Source organism: Limulus polyphemus, unplaced genomic scaffold (assembly GCF_000517525.1).
Source record: "Limulus polyphemus unplaced genomic scaffold, Limulus_polyphemus-2.1.2 Scaffold2035, whole genome shotgun sequence".
In the NCBI taxonomy this organism is placed as follows: domain Eukaryota; kingdom Metazoa; phylum Arthropoda; class Merostomata; order Xiphosura; family Limulidae; genus Limulus; species Limulus polyphemus.
In genome coordinates this window covers 149,221-164,669 of record NW_013667645.1, presented here as the reverse complement: position 1 = coordinate 164,669, position 15,449 = coordinate 149,221, and the positions used below count along the sequence as shown (strand labels likewise).

At 33.3% G+C, this 15,449-nt stretch overlaps 1 protein-coding gene across 1 annotated transcript; it reads right to left on the bottom strand.

Annotated features, from left to right (window-relative positions):
• Nucleotides 1–10,878: 10,878 nt before the first annotated feature.
• LOC111087344 lies at nt 10,879–14,802 on the bottom strand. Its single transcript, XM_022393651.1, has 2 exons — nt 14,238–14,802; nt 10,879–13,579 (listed from the first exon to the last, which is right to left on the bottom strand). Exon 2 carries the CDS (start codon nt 13,494–13,496, stop codon nt 12,750–12,752), a length of 747 nt encoding a protein of 248 aa, XP_022249359.1. The 5' UTR covers nt 13,497–13,579; nt 14,238–14,802; the 3' UTR covers nt 10,879–12,749.
• Nucleotides 14,803–15,449: the final 647 nt, after the last annotated feature.

Sequence of the window (15,449 nt, the reverse complement as noted above, 5' to 3'; positions counted from 1 at the left end):
CGCACTTTACTTACTACCGCGCTTGACTCAATTGTCCGTCTATATCTTCAATCTCTCTGTCCGCTATTCCCGTTCCGATTGATCGTCGGGCTTATATATTAGAATACAGCACATCTAGCAAACACTCGAGCATTCACGAACCTTCGAGATAATCATTACGTGTTATAAGCGTCACGTGACTTTCGCTGACGTAACACTACATTAAACAACCCATTTAAACTTTCCGTTTGTGATCAGAGTGAGAGTTTTTAAAGAATAATAGAGCTACAAATTCGTGAAGTGAAGAAAACTTCCATTCTCAAGTGATATGATACGTCGATATACTTCTTTTTAAGCAAAAGAAGTCTCTTTTATGTTACTGCCTTGAAACGAGATGGCGCTTCAATGACAGATTATAAGGTTTGGGATCATTTATATTTATTGGAGAAATTAGTATCTTAACGCTGTTTCCTTTTCCTTTGTTTGACTTACCTTGCTACATGCTAACCTTTATGTACTCGTTATTTTTATATAATACATAGAAGTATTTGGTTTAGAAATGCTAGTCATTTCTGCACTCGATAATTCCTACATGTATTTGGAATAGCAAAACGAATATTTTTTTCTCTTTTCTTTTTTTTTCTATGGGCGACAAAATACATATATCAGGATATACATTCGAAGCTAAACCGATTCGTAAGTAAAAATAAAATAAGTAAATACGTTATATACCATCCTTCTTGGACTAGTAATATTTAGGTCAGCGTTGATCAACCTATGGGTTACGACCCAACATTGGGTTCTAAGAACGTGTGAGAGACTTTAAATGAATTTTAAAACAAACGTTAACCATTATTCTAATCCACTGTGAATTCAACTCAAACTACTTACACTGGAACAATTGTTAACATTATTGTTATTTCTGGTTTATGCAACTCAAGTTACTTACACTGGAACAAAGGTTAACCATTATTCTTATTTCCGATGAGTTCAACTCAAAGTACTTAAACTGAAACAAATGTTAACCATTATTGCTATTTCTGGTTAGTGCAGTTCCAATTACGTACACATGAAGAAATGTTAACCATTATATTTTTAGAGTGCAACTCAAATTACTTACATTGGAAAAAATGTTAAGATTATACTTAATATCTGGTGAGTTCAACTCAAAGAACTTACTCTGGAACGATTATTGATATTTCTTGTGGGTTCAATTTCAATTATTTACACTGCAACAATTGTTAGACAACATTGTTATTTCTTATGAGTATAACTCAAAGTACTTCCACTTGAACAATTCTTAACCATTATTGTTATTTATAGTAAGTGCAGCTCAGATTACGTACATTACAACAAATATTAACCATTGTTGTTATTTCTGGTGGGTGCAACTCATATTCTTTACACTGGAACAATTGTTAACCATTATTGTTATTTCTGGTGAGTGCAACTCATATTCCTGATGAGTGTAGTTCGAATTGCTTACACTGAACAATTGTTAACCATTACTGATATTTCTGGTGAGTGCAGCTCAAATTATTTACACAGGAACATTTGCTATTCACCAATTCGAGTTTCAGCTGCAACCAACAATAAGGGTTAAAAATTGTTCTAGTAAAAATAAGAATTCGATCACCAGAAATAACAATAGCGATTAGCACCTGTTCCAGAAAAAACAATAATTGTTAACATTTTTTCAAGAGTATTAATCTGAGCTGCATTCACGAAAAAAAATAAGGGTTAAGAATTGTGCTAATGAAAAAATGAGAGATGCACTTACCAGAAATCACTATAATTGCTAACAGTGTAAGTAATTTGAGTTGCACTCACAAGAAATAACAGTAATGGTTCCAGTATAAGGAATTTGAGCTAAATTCAACAGATCTATCAACAAAATGTTATCGATTGTTCTAGTGTAAGCAACTTGAGTTGAACTGACCACAAATAACAATAATGGTTAACAATTGTTCTTGTATATGTAATTTCAGCTGCATTAACAATAAACTTACACTGGGACAATTCTTAACCATTATTGTTATTTGTGGTAAGTGCAGCTCAAATTATGTAAACTGTAACAAATTTAAACCATTATTGTTATTTCTGTTTACTATAACTCATATTCTTTAGCGTAGAACAATTTTTTAACAATTATTGTTATTTCTGGTGAATACAGCTCAAATTGCTTGTACTGGAAGTAATGTTAATCATTATTGTTATTTTTGTTGAGTACAACTCAAATTACTTACACTGGAACAAATATTAACCATTATTGTTATTTGTGGCTAATGCAAGTCACATTACTTACACTGGAGCAATTGTTAACCATTATGTTATTTCTGGTGAGTGCAGCTGAAATTACTTACACTTGAAGAACTGTTAATCATTATTGTTATTTTTGTTGAGTACAACTCAAATTACTTACACTGGAACAATTGTTAACCTTTTATCACTGGTGAGTGCAATTCAAATTACTCTAGAGCGTCAAATAACACAATATATATAAAGACAAATGTGTCATTTTTTAACCACGACGAATGTAACATAATGTCCAATATGGCGGAGTAAAGTATAGACCACGTGAAGACCTGTTTTTATGGTGTTGCACTCTGCCGATATTAAACTGTTACATTTGTATCTAAGGTTTTCGGTTTCTCAATCAATATCGCGAAAACCTGCAAAAGATTTGATCGTGACGCGGAACTTCTTATTGGCTTTAGGTGTGCTAATAAATACAGAACATTTGTGTCTTCTAAATTAATGTGATCTAATTAAAAACACCTTAGGCGTGAGAACAAGGGGAGGTCAAAAAGGATTGAGCATACGACTTAAAGGAATGAAATCAAAATTGGCGGTCAAACTGTAGCTACACTTATAGCATTGATAAGAATTTTACAGCAAATATTCATTCATTAATTAGCTAGGCCGCATTTTTTGTTAAACTTTGGGCATGAGGGTGGGTAAAATAAAATAGTGTTTTTGATTAGATATCATTGACTTTTTGTCAATACACACCAACAAGTCACAGCAAGTAAGAAAATGACACTCGATAGTAACTAACATTAGCTTTTGGATCGCAATCCAATTATTCGGAACAGGCCTATACCTACATATAATGGTGGGTTTTCCTCTCTAATTGTTTGATTGTAGTTAAGCACAAACGCTATCTGTACTCTGACCTCCACGGGTATCGAAACTCAGTTTCTAGCGTTGTAAGTCTGCAGGCATACAGTTGTACCACTGGGGGGGGGGGGGGGGTCCTCTCTAAAACAGTGTTAATAACTTCCTACATACTAACGCCGTGCAATTTTGATTAACAGTTTCTTGTCATCACTCGCATGCACATGGTACAGCGGTATCAAGCATCATTATTTATGTTAACTGCTTAAGCTACTATCACATGATGATAGACGCTCTTTGATTAGGATAACTTTATAAAATTTTGTAAATTTATGCTGAAAAGTTAGCAATGAATAATTAATAATAACCGTCCACCCGTATGATTCTTTCGAAAAAAATGAGCTAGAAACTTGTAATTTAGTTTGCTTGGCCTAACCAATACTTATGTATCTGCACGTGATTTCACCCTATAGTTTTGCAGCTCTAAATCAGCTGTCTTTAATCTGAATGACAAAAGTTCACTTTTACTCTTAGATAAAGCTGTAGTAAAAATGTTAGACCGATAGCTCACACGACTTTTTGCGAAGGTTTCGTTAAATGTGAGCGGTTTTTGTTTGCACACGTGGTTTATAGTTACACCAAATGAGACACGTGGTTTATAGTTACACCAAATGAGACTCCTAATTGTAGATTGTAAAGATCTATCAATGTACTAAATTAAAAAATAAAATAAAATCCACAACAGTTAATTAATATATTTCTCTATCAAATAAATAAATAAAAAGAAAGAAACTCAACCAAAATTGATGTTATATCTCGAGTATTTCTTAATGGATTGCCTTGAAATTTGGTATGCGAAGTAAGAGTCCAGAAGAGCACGGAAAATAAGTGATAGTTTGGATTACCACAGTCCGAGTTACAAAATGTGGAAAATTGCTAAACTATTACTCCTGTTAATAACACAGTGTATCGGGCAGGTTGTTGTTGTTTTTTTGCCGCAAGGCACACTACTTTGTGACTTGACAATCAGTATGTATCTCAGTATACTGTGATTTATAACGCTCCCACGGCTGAAAGAGCGAGCATGTTTGGTGTGACGGAGATTCGAACCCGCGACCCACAGATTGCGAGTCGAGCGCCCTAACCACCTGTATTTACGACGAATACTTTTACATCTAATGGATGCCTATATCCTGACGGAAAAAAAAGAAATAAATTATGTTTATTATTAAGCACAAAGGGCTATCTGTGCTCTGCCCACCACGGGTATAGAAACCGCAGACATGCCGCTGTGTCATTGGTGGGCAAAAGAAGAGATAATCAAAATTTAAGAGTTAAATTCATTCAGAATTTTATCGTGTTGGTATGCTACCCGCTGATTTGTCAGCTATTTCACTAAGTAGAATGCAGTAACCCCTATTTATATTTCATAGTTTTTTACCAAATTGCTATGTTCAAGTTATCATGAAGAAACTCAATATTTAAATAATCCAATTGTTATAATACGCCATTCTCCAATTGTCTCATTCGGAAACCGGTATTATTCGGGTTCATACCTTAAAGTCCCAGCACTTATAGTTTCATTCAGGCAGTTCTCAAACCATATGATACTGTACACTACAAATCATTTTTCTTATTCAGCTTTTGTTGTTTTATTCCCACTTTCACTGAGTTTCTTTTGAGTACCACAGAATAACTAAAGACTCACCAGCAAATGCAATTTCCGAACAGAAATCTTTCTCTGATCCCGTCCGAGTTTGACAGAAAGAACGATACTGGACACAAGATACATGTAGTAAAAAAAAAACTTTATTTCAATCAAATAACAATCTATGTTAATGACAAGTGTAAAACCTGTACCAAAGAGATATGATGCTAACAAAAACTAAGCTTAAGTTTTAAATACGTTGCAAAGTTTGACGTTGCATTTCACAAGACTGAAAAAACATGACATTATGTACTACTAAAAAAAAAATATTTTTCTCAGGACGTAGGTGTTAACCACGTAACTGAGTATCGCTCTCATTTCAAATTAAGAAATGTTATATTTGACTTACTAGTGGAAAAGATCACTGTCAGTTTTTATACATGAACATCATTTCCCACGAGAAAGTTCATGTGACACCCTTATTAACTTTGGATAATGAATTAGTTTTATATAAGGTGTAAACTAAAATGAAACTGTAAGACTCAATATTTGTGACACTTCATTTTGTATTTTCAACCTAAATGACATTATGTGGGATAAGTAAAGGCTGGCAAAATTCAGTTATACCCATCCTAATGACAACAGTCAGCCAGTAGTTCCCGCTGCCACAAGTGTTTTGAGCCGAATAACATGACTGACTCTTTTAACGCAACCACAAATGAAAGTGTTCAGTAACACTGCGGCGCAAAACTTGAACCTTCCAGTATACAGCTCGACACGCTAAATATTAAGCCACGCCAGGTCCGCTTGTGAAGTATGAAATATATTTAGTTGGTTCTGGATTGCACTTTAAAATGTTCATATGTTTGCACGCCTTTGATATTAAATTGATATTTTAGTGACTCAAACAGGTGATACGAACTCAGTTTCTTCAACAAAAGACGTCACTAGCACTATTTTTCCAGAACAAAATACGTGTTTATTTCACATGAGATTTACACCCAACCTTCGTTTGACCTTTCACTACATTTGAAAAATAACAATCAAACAACTATGCTTTCTTTTTATTCTAGGGGAAAAAAATATTCATTCAATCTCTACACCACGAGTTGAGAAAAACAACAATGCTGATAAAGTTTATTCGATTATGACAATCATTTTTTGAATTTAAAACTTCTAAGAATAAACACGACAAACATTTTAAAGCCATAATATTGTAAAACAATATTAATTTGTTCCAAACATTTCCCTTTCAGTCTAAATAAATGACTCGGCAGTAAAAAAAAAAAAAAAAAAACAGATAAAAATAAAAGTTACGAAAAACAGACTGCATAGTTTTTAACAGTGAACAATGTATACAAAAATTGAATTTATTAATACCTTCGTTCTTAACATGAAAAACAAAACAAACAAATATTTACTGGCCAAGATAAAATACATATAAAATAATTGTAGAAAATAAATTCCTTATTGTAATTACATGATTTGGGGTATGACGATACCACGTCAGTAAACCTCTAATTCATAATGAATAAACACTGATTTTTTGAAGTAGTTTTCCTGTCATAATGCCGTCAGTAAAAAAGTTAAAATATTTATGTCATTCCGATCATATATAATGCTATTTTGTCTTATACCCATATGAAAGTTCACATTTTGTTTTTAAGCAAATCATAATTTGGTTAAAAACTTCTTAAATGCTGTAAACACAAGTTAATCTACACCTAATGTTTTTTTAATCGTTAGAAAGGCCTCGTGAAATCCCATGTACGGTCCTCACGTGGAGATTGCGACTATCCAACCAAAGGAAGGCTTTGTTACAAATATCGCAATAGTACTTCTTTCTCTGAAGTCGGTGAATGTTCATGTGTCGCACCAAGCTGCTCTTCTGGGCATAGTCCATCCCACAAATAGGGCAAACCAGATCTCTCCGGAATATAGTTTCTTGTCGTTTTCGTGGTCGTCCCAATCTTGATCGGAACTTATGTCCTGGAGGACAGAAAATGTCAACACACAAAAACATGAGACGTTTCATCAGCAACACTTAAAAAACAAGCAAACAATAACATTTAAAACACTACCATAGGAAATGTTTTATTACAGAAACAACAATCAAATATAAAATAAACTTCAATAAAGGTGTGGTTGATCAAACTTTCTAAATACAAGTATTGGAGGAAGAATTAGGATGTATTTTATTCTTCTGATAACATCAAATATCTACACGTGTATAAATCTTACATACTTATTTGTCTGACATTTGTAACAAAAAATTATCGATTGTTTGTTTGTTTTTGAATTTCACGCAAAGCTACACGTCCCTAATTTAGCAATGTAAGACTAAGGGAAGGCAGCTAGTCATCACCACCCACCGCCAACTCTTGGGCTACTCTTTTACCAACGAATGGTGGGATTGACCGTCACTATATAACGCCCCCACGGCGAGCATGTTTGGTGTGATGGGGATTCGAACCTGCGACCCACAGATTGCGAGTCGAGTGCCCTAACCACCTGGCCGTGCCGGGCCAAAAGTCATCAACATTTGTCATGATTCAAGTCGGAAAATATAAGGTCAAATGGAAGAAATGAGGTAAATAATTCATACATATTAAAATTCACTATTTGGGATGATACTTGTGTAATTCCAAATCACTCACTTCACCTAAATGATAGAAATTGAAATATTTTGCATCAGTATGTAGATTCAAATAGTTCCTCATACATACATACATACATACATACATACAGAGGTTAACTAAAATTCCTATAAACCTATAACAGCATACAACTATGGCTTACTTTTACATGCTCTTACAAATGTGAAAATTTACACACAGTCATCAACTGACCATAGAAAAATTTACACACAGTCATCAACTGATCATAGAAAATTTTTTATAGAGTCATAAACTGACCCCAGAAAACTTACACAAGTAATGATCTGACCCCAGAAAACTTACATAGTGTTATGAACTGACCATACAACACTTACAGGGTCATGAATTGACCATAGCCATATATACATCATTCAGGTACAAATGAACCACATTTCCAATCTTGGTTAAACATCTTCTTCTTTGTTTGAGGTATTCAATGAAATGAGTCTACCTCACCAGGATGTACCAGTGGCCATGACACCAGTATACATCTCAGAAATCCAATTAACTTAGATTTCTGCCACCACCACTATAAATTATTTTATGTACTTCTCGTTCTTCACATTATACATATATAACCAACTACTGTAAAGTGGGCACCAACCATTCTTCTGTATCTTTAAGTACTGGACACGTGCTCAAAATGCTTTTTTGCTCCTATTAATATAATTTTATGATCAGAACTCCTTGACTTTGGTTTATTAAAATATTACACACTAATCATTCAAACCTTTCCTGAAATTGCACACACAGTTCTACATGCAGTAAATAAAACTTTTACTTATACAGTATAACATGTTTACACTTTTACTTCCAACACAGGTAAAACAAAAGGTTCATGGCTAAAAATGTCTCAAACAACATGATTAAACACTTTTGTGACACTTCAAAAATGCTTATTTAAAATTTTATTCCCAATCATAACAATTTTAAATGTACTGAAATTTTTATTTTTACTAACGTTGATTAACATTTTTTTCTGCACCATAAAATTAACTGATTAAGAATTCCTCCTCAAAGTTTTACACTTAAATACATTGTATTATCATATACAACTTTATGCTTTTCGAAAGTAATCATGAACATTTTACATTACTAGTTTGATACTGTTTGTACCAATGGCACATAACTTTTAATATTTCTCTGTATGTTCAACTATTACCACAAAATTTAAAACAAGTTTAATACAGGAAATATTAACACACAAGATGGCCAGCCTTTTTTTTTTAAAGTAAAATTATGAATGAATTCGTTTTCACACACACTGTGAAAAAACTAACTACTCTAATTTTGTATCAAATTATGTTCCCAATCTTACATCATTGGCTAATGTTACAAATTGAAAAAAACTGTGAAATGTATTTTAAAATTGTTATGACCTTGTGCTTATATTTTAACTAGAAGGTTGGAGAACTTGTGGCTTAACTAACATAGATTATACTGAAGGTCAACCATGCTCATTCTGATAGCAACGATAATACATTATTGTCTGGCACCAACCCTTGTAATTAGTTTCAGTGAAGACAATCTTAGCCAACAGACTCTCAAGCATATGTGGACATCACCTTTCAAGCCAATGTTCAACTAGATCAAAGGCAGAGTAGTCAATAACAGCTGCATTAGAGAAGCAGACAGGTATGTGGTCAAATGGAATTGCTGCAATTTTGGTTTCTTGTGTAATTTGTTTCTTTTGAAAACAGCTGTTGATTTTGAGATGAGGTTGGAAACTCCTTAGCTTTCAACTTCAGAGGCATTTTCAAAATCCAAAATTTTATTATCTTGTTAATAGTATTAAGAGATCTAATCAATGGCTTCTTGGACCAGAAGGTTTCTTTTCATTAACCACAACCTTCACTTTGTGTAGAAGGAACTTTGCACCAGATATGATCTGGGTTTGGTTTTGGTGCCCATTACTGCAATAGTCTGCTGGTTAAGTATTTCTTCCAACTTCCACCGAGAACAGTGAGACCCCTTCTACAAAATTGTGTGTCTTTTGGCCCTACACTATTTAACAATATTATTGTATGATTCTTAGGCCTCACATTAATAATATAGTTGTATGAATCTTAGACCTCACATTGTTTGATGATATTTTTCTATGATTCTTTGGCTTCACATGGTTTAACAATATTGTTATGTCATTCTCAGACCTCACATTGTTTAACAATACTGTTGTATGATTCTTAGGCCACACATTGTTTAACAATATCATTGCATGATTCTTTGGCTTCACATTGTTTAACAATACTGTTGTATGATTTTTTCTCCTTGAAGAGCACTCATATATCTCATCAGTGTTAAGCCTATCCTAACAACATTGCATCCATGAATCAAATATGATGTGCCTAACATGTCACTCTCAATATCACATTTTACATCTGTCATGACATACCATTGCAACTTCATTCTCAGTACCACATTTTATATTTGTAGTGTATTTAGATATATGGGCCTGAGAACTTGTAGCTGAGAGTACACAGAAATATGGACCTGAGAACCAAGTTCTCAGTTCCATATTTCTGTGTAATCTCAGCCACAATGGCTGACTTTACATAGATATATGGACCTGAGAATTGGTGGCTGAGTTTTTGTAGAACTTTTTTTTGAGCTCTAAGTATATAGTTTGTACAGATACACAATGTGAAAACTTACTTGTACATGAATTGAAACACAGTCATCACTAGACAAGGTGACCAGAAAGGGTGTGCTTAGCACATGCACAAAAACTAGCTGTCCTAAACAGCAGGTGTGAAAAGTGGCTGAAAAAAGTGAAAGATTTAGTAGAAACGTGTTCAAAGACACTTCAGAAAATTCATTAGGAGCTTAAATGTGTCAGTCTCCTCATGAAAACTTAAGTTACACAAGACAAAATACAGAAATGTATTGTGATGATTTTATTGTTGACTTTTGTTTATTCTCATTATTCCACAAACTCAACAAAACTGAGACAGATACAAATCATTAAGAAAACACACATAATACTGAAGCACATTCAAGTCACAAGCCAGGAAATGTGGACTTTACACTTGGGACATTATATTTTGGATTTGAAGCTTATATCTGAGAAGAAGCTGATTTCTTTATCATGCTCTGAAACCAGTTAAAGTTGTTGTTGTTGGTGTTTTAGTGTAAAGCTACGCAATGTGCTATCTGCACTCTGTCCACCATGGGGAATCAAACCTATCAGGATCCTGAAACCAGTTGAAAGCAACCACTTTGTATAACATGAAAATATTATTACTGCATGTTGCCTGTTATTCATATCATTAAATATCAATGTGCAGTAGCCCAGGAAAAAATGCTTAATAAAAAACTGTATGACATGCGCTTGATGGAGAGCTTCAATGTTTTATTTTATCCTATATTTTGAATATTTCTAATTAACTTTTATCCCAAGAAAATTTTGCAAGAGGTACACATTCTGTAAACATTTTAAATAGAGACAAATACACAAAAATGACTAAACAGTGACTGCAGTAAAGTGACACATTAGTTTAATAATACAAATATCAATTTGAGGGAGATACATAATAAATAAAATGACACCAACACATTATACAACAGGACATACATCATCTATTTGGCAAAGTTGAAATTACCTTTTTATTACCTGCAAGGTGAACAACACTGAACCCAGGGTTCATTCACATTAATGACTGTGAAATTCCAAGACATTGTCGTTTTTTAAGACTTTTATTTTAGTCTCAAACTTATTTTATAATTTGATGAGTTGCCTACCAATATTCATAATAATACTGTAGGTATTTTGGAACTAAGCAATACAGGCAATAAATGTATTGTATTGTAAACTATATCTGGTAAGCCACAGCTATTCATTATACAGTGCCTTTGGTGTATTCATAGTGTAAAAAGTAGATAAATCTCAGAAGAGAAAATTTTAAACAATTACATCATGAAAAAAACGAAAAATAACTTTGCTCATCCATACATAATTAACTTTAACAGAATACAAACTAATAGTGTTCCAACTTTATATTTTATTGTGTTCATAAACTTCAAAATAAAAACAGTAAACACTTTTTCTGGGAGAGGATACAACAGTTTATATATATATATATATGTGTGTGGCAGAAACATAATGCTGGTGAAATATAAATGACAGTTTAAAAATAAATACTGTATGAAAACAGGTGAAAAGAAACTATTTCCCTAGTATTAGTAAATCATTAACCTAATAACCAATAGTGGAAAGGTAGGTTTTGCTTTTATAATGAAAATACTATGTTAGAACCGTAATCTCATCAGTAGGAGACTGGATACCTCAGGAGCTATCTCACCCCCCCCACCCACCACCACCACTGATCTTCACGTCCTAATTGGTTTAGTGTACTAATGTTTGTGTGTAATAACAAACACTGTAATAAACAAATGTTTATTGCACACTGAAGTTAAGTTGTTTAAAACAGCTCCCCCCCCCTCATGAGTTGTTAATCAATATTTTACATGAATAAAACTAGAAGACAAGTTTAGTTTCTATATTCATTACAATATTTTACGTATTTTTACCAGGTTGTCTTATGACTTGAAAGTAACCAAGAATGAGTGAACATTTTTTAAATAACATCAGGTATTTATGCTTCTGTTAATGTAGTTTTATATGAACTCTTTCACTAAAGAACTAAATAATTATGCTTAAAATACCGCATAATCATGTTAATTATACTTTTAAAATACAAACCTAATGGCAAAAACTCCTGAAAAATAGAACTATGATGTAACAGTCTAGAATTTGTATGATTTCATGAATCATTCCTGTTATTATCTTGTAAAATGCCAACTGGTATCATACTTTAATGTCCTGGCCATAAACACTGCAATACAACCAAAATACTGGTCATAATCAGGATACTATAGCCAAAATACTAACCTTTATAATCAAGACATAAGATGGTGAACTTAGGTTGTATAAACCTAATCAAGTTCTTATTCAAGTGTTACATCAGAATATTATTATTCAAGTGTTACATTACAATATTATTATTCAAGTGTTACATTAGAATATTATTATTAAAGTGTTACATCAGAATATTATCATTCAAGTGTTACATCAGAATATTAGTATTACATCAGAATATTATTATTAAAGTGTTACATCAGAACATAATGACATTTGCAAAATGAATATCCAGAGCTTAAATATATACCCATATATATGTGTACACTCACACAAACACAATAACCACCCATAAGGCCATGAACAATGTTACCACAAAGATAAAACCATACCTTGTGTGATAGGAGAACTCAAAAAGATTTCAGTAACTTACTTCCTTAAATTAAAAATTCACACGTCTTCATAAACAGTTCCATTACTAAACTACTGGCAATCAAGAGTCACTAAAAAAATCTGGGGATGCTACCGAGTACAGGTGAGAATATTCTGAAGATTCAGATGAAGATTTTGCTGACTGGGACTGGCCTGAAAATGCGGGAGATACAGCAGTTCCCCCTGGTGGACGTAGCACAGGAGAATAAGCTGATGACAAAGATAAGCTAGGGATGGTGGGAGACATGCTAGGACAAGGACCAGAGCATATATCAGTGGGTTGAGGGAACTGAGAAAGACTGGAATATCCCAATGCACATGTTAAATCAGTGGAAGAATGACTCTTTGCAAGGGTTGAGGACACAGGGATCTTAACGTGCTGGATAAGTGAATGTCCAAAGTTATTACAAGGTTGAGAAGCACTTGATATTGGTAATGGTGATGTATTAGTTCTAGCACAGGGTTGACTAAGTTTGGCACAGTTACCTAGAAGCTCAGAACTTTGTGACATGTGTCCAGAAACAGGGGGAAGACGAGGAGTGAAAGTTTGAGTTCTATGAGGTGCTAAAGGATTACCGATGTGGGAAATGGAACGGACAGGTGGGTTAGACACTGGTGAAGCTGGTGCACTACTGGTGGAAGGGAATGAAGGCCTTAATGGAGGAGTGTGATGAACCATTTTTTTATGCGAATACACATTTGTTCTCCAAAAAAATCCTTTGTTACAGATATCGCAATAATACATTTGGCGTTGAGGTCGATGGATGTTCATGTGGTTTTCCAAGATGCTTTTGTTTGTATAATTCATCTTGCAAACAGGGCACTGATTTTTCTGACAAGATAAATATCCAGTGCGAGGTGGTCGTCCTCTTCTTCTTGTACCAGCCAAAACTTAAAAAAGAAGAGAGACAGAATCCTGTCAATTCAAAAAGTTTTAAATCCACAACTGTCACTGCCCAAATTTGCAAGAAATATTTATATCATTAGACCAATATATGATCAGTCAAATAAAGAACACTTTGAAAAAGACATTGTTATTGAAACCACTTTCCTAAGTTCACTGCTAATTTTAAACTCAAGAATCAGAATAATCAACAGGGTTACTTAAAGAGTTCCGATTGGATAAAAATCTTGAAATAACAACACCACTTCAAACAAAACTATGTTGATCTCTTATAACCACTTAAAATAACTTCTTACCTCTTTGTGGTGAAACAACATGCAAATTTCTATAAACTATATAAAAGTTACAATTCAACCAGTTTCAAGGTTTCAATGCAACAAACACACTATTAATACGCCACACTGTATTGAGTTGTTTTGTCTTTAAAAGATGTCCAAAACAATCGATAAGTTTAACATACAAGTTAACAGTAAAAAACATATAATTCTTTTTAAGGAAAATGCAGTTGTTTTTGTTTAATAAGTTAAACAAATACTAGAAGACAGATTCTTAGAAAGGTCTTGTTCATTTTTCGTAGTTATTTATGCCGGTTATGTATATCTGTTATGGGTGATTTTTGATGGAGTTGGAAGATGGTGGTGCCACCTGTACATTGCACAGCATATTGGGCAGCTGTGGCAATCTTGAGTAGGGTTAAACAGTGCCATGAGCCCTAGTTTTGTTGTTAGTGTTTTCTAGCAGGTAGGACAAAGTAATCCTTCTGCCAGGAGACTTCTTTTAAGACTTCCTCCTACAAAAAAAGAAGTTATAGTAACTTTTTGTTAGAGATGATGATGGATAAGCTGATAAACCAAGTGCATGTACTTTGATAAAGACTTTGGTCTCTACGGAACTGTATATTGAAGTTCACTATTAATACATCTGCAACATTTATGTGCTATCTTAGTTTGGGAACACTAAAACATACTGACCATTAAGTGTTCCCCAGAGCTTCACAACTACTATTAGAAAACAATAACATAAAAATAATGACACAATTGATACATATCTTAGTTTTGTAATCAATCTTATTACTGCTAACATTCATTTCAAGGTCTGAGTTTTCATGCTGGGAAAAGAACAAAATAATCATTATAAATCCTTCCATATTCTGACTCAAAAGCTTTAGTAAAAATAGATAATAGGTTGAACAATCGCCAAGTATTTATATATTTTTATTTAAAGAAGGATGACGTTTCGAGCTAGCGCTCTTCATCAGATCATACAGTTTACAGTTTTTAAATAAAAATATATAAAAACTTGGTGATTGTTCAACCTATTATTTAATTTCGATATTTTTCGTCGCCTATGTGGTTTTAACTATATTTGTCTTTTCCAAAAGCTTTAGTACTCAAGAATAATAACTCCATATACTTACCTGCAACATTTTACATCTCTGAACTACCACTCTCTTTTCATCAAGCATTTAGATTAGTACACAAAAAATATACTTAACGGGAAAGCACTCACCAGATTCAGATAGTTACAGTGGGAAAGAAAGCATCAGTTCATACTAAAACAAATATAAAAATCTGTCATGATTCACGTTATGAATTCTGACGCTGGAGCTTTAAAAGCTCCGCTTCTAACTAGAATGGGAGAGAAAATCCTAGAATTCTGGGCAGTTATTTTGTTTTTGTGTGATTCTAAATAATTTTTGTTTAGTAACGATTTTAATCTAGGGTCAGGTTTTTTGAGAGAATTTGATGTTGACAGGAATTTTGTTTAATGGCAAGTTTTGTCCAGGAAGAAAATTAGAAACCAGATTCACAGAACACAATAAAAAAACTAGTCCCATGTTTTCCACCATTGCAACTC

Excerpts from the sequence above, each read along its gene's own strand:
- LOC111087344 (XM_022393651.1), bottom strand. The coding sequence starts at position 13,496 with ATGAATTATACAAACAAAAGCATCTTGGAAAACCACATGAACATCCAT.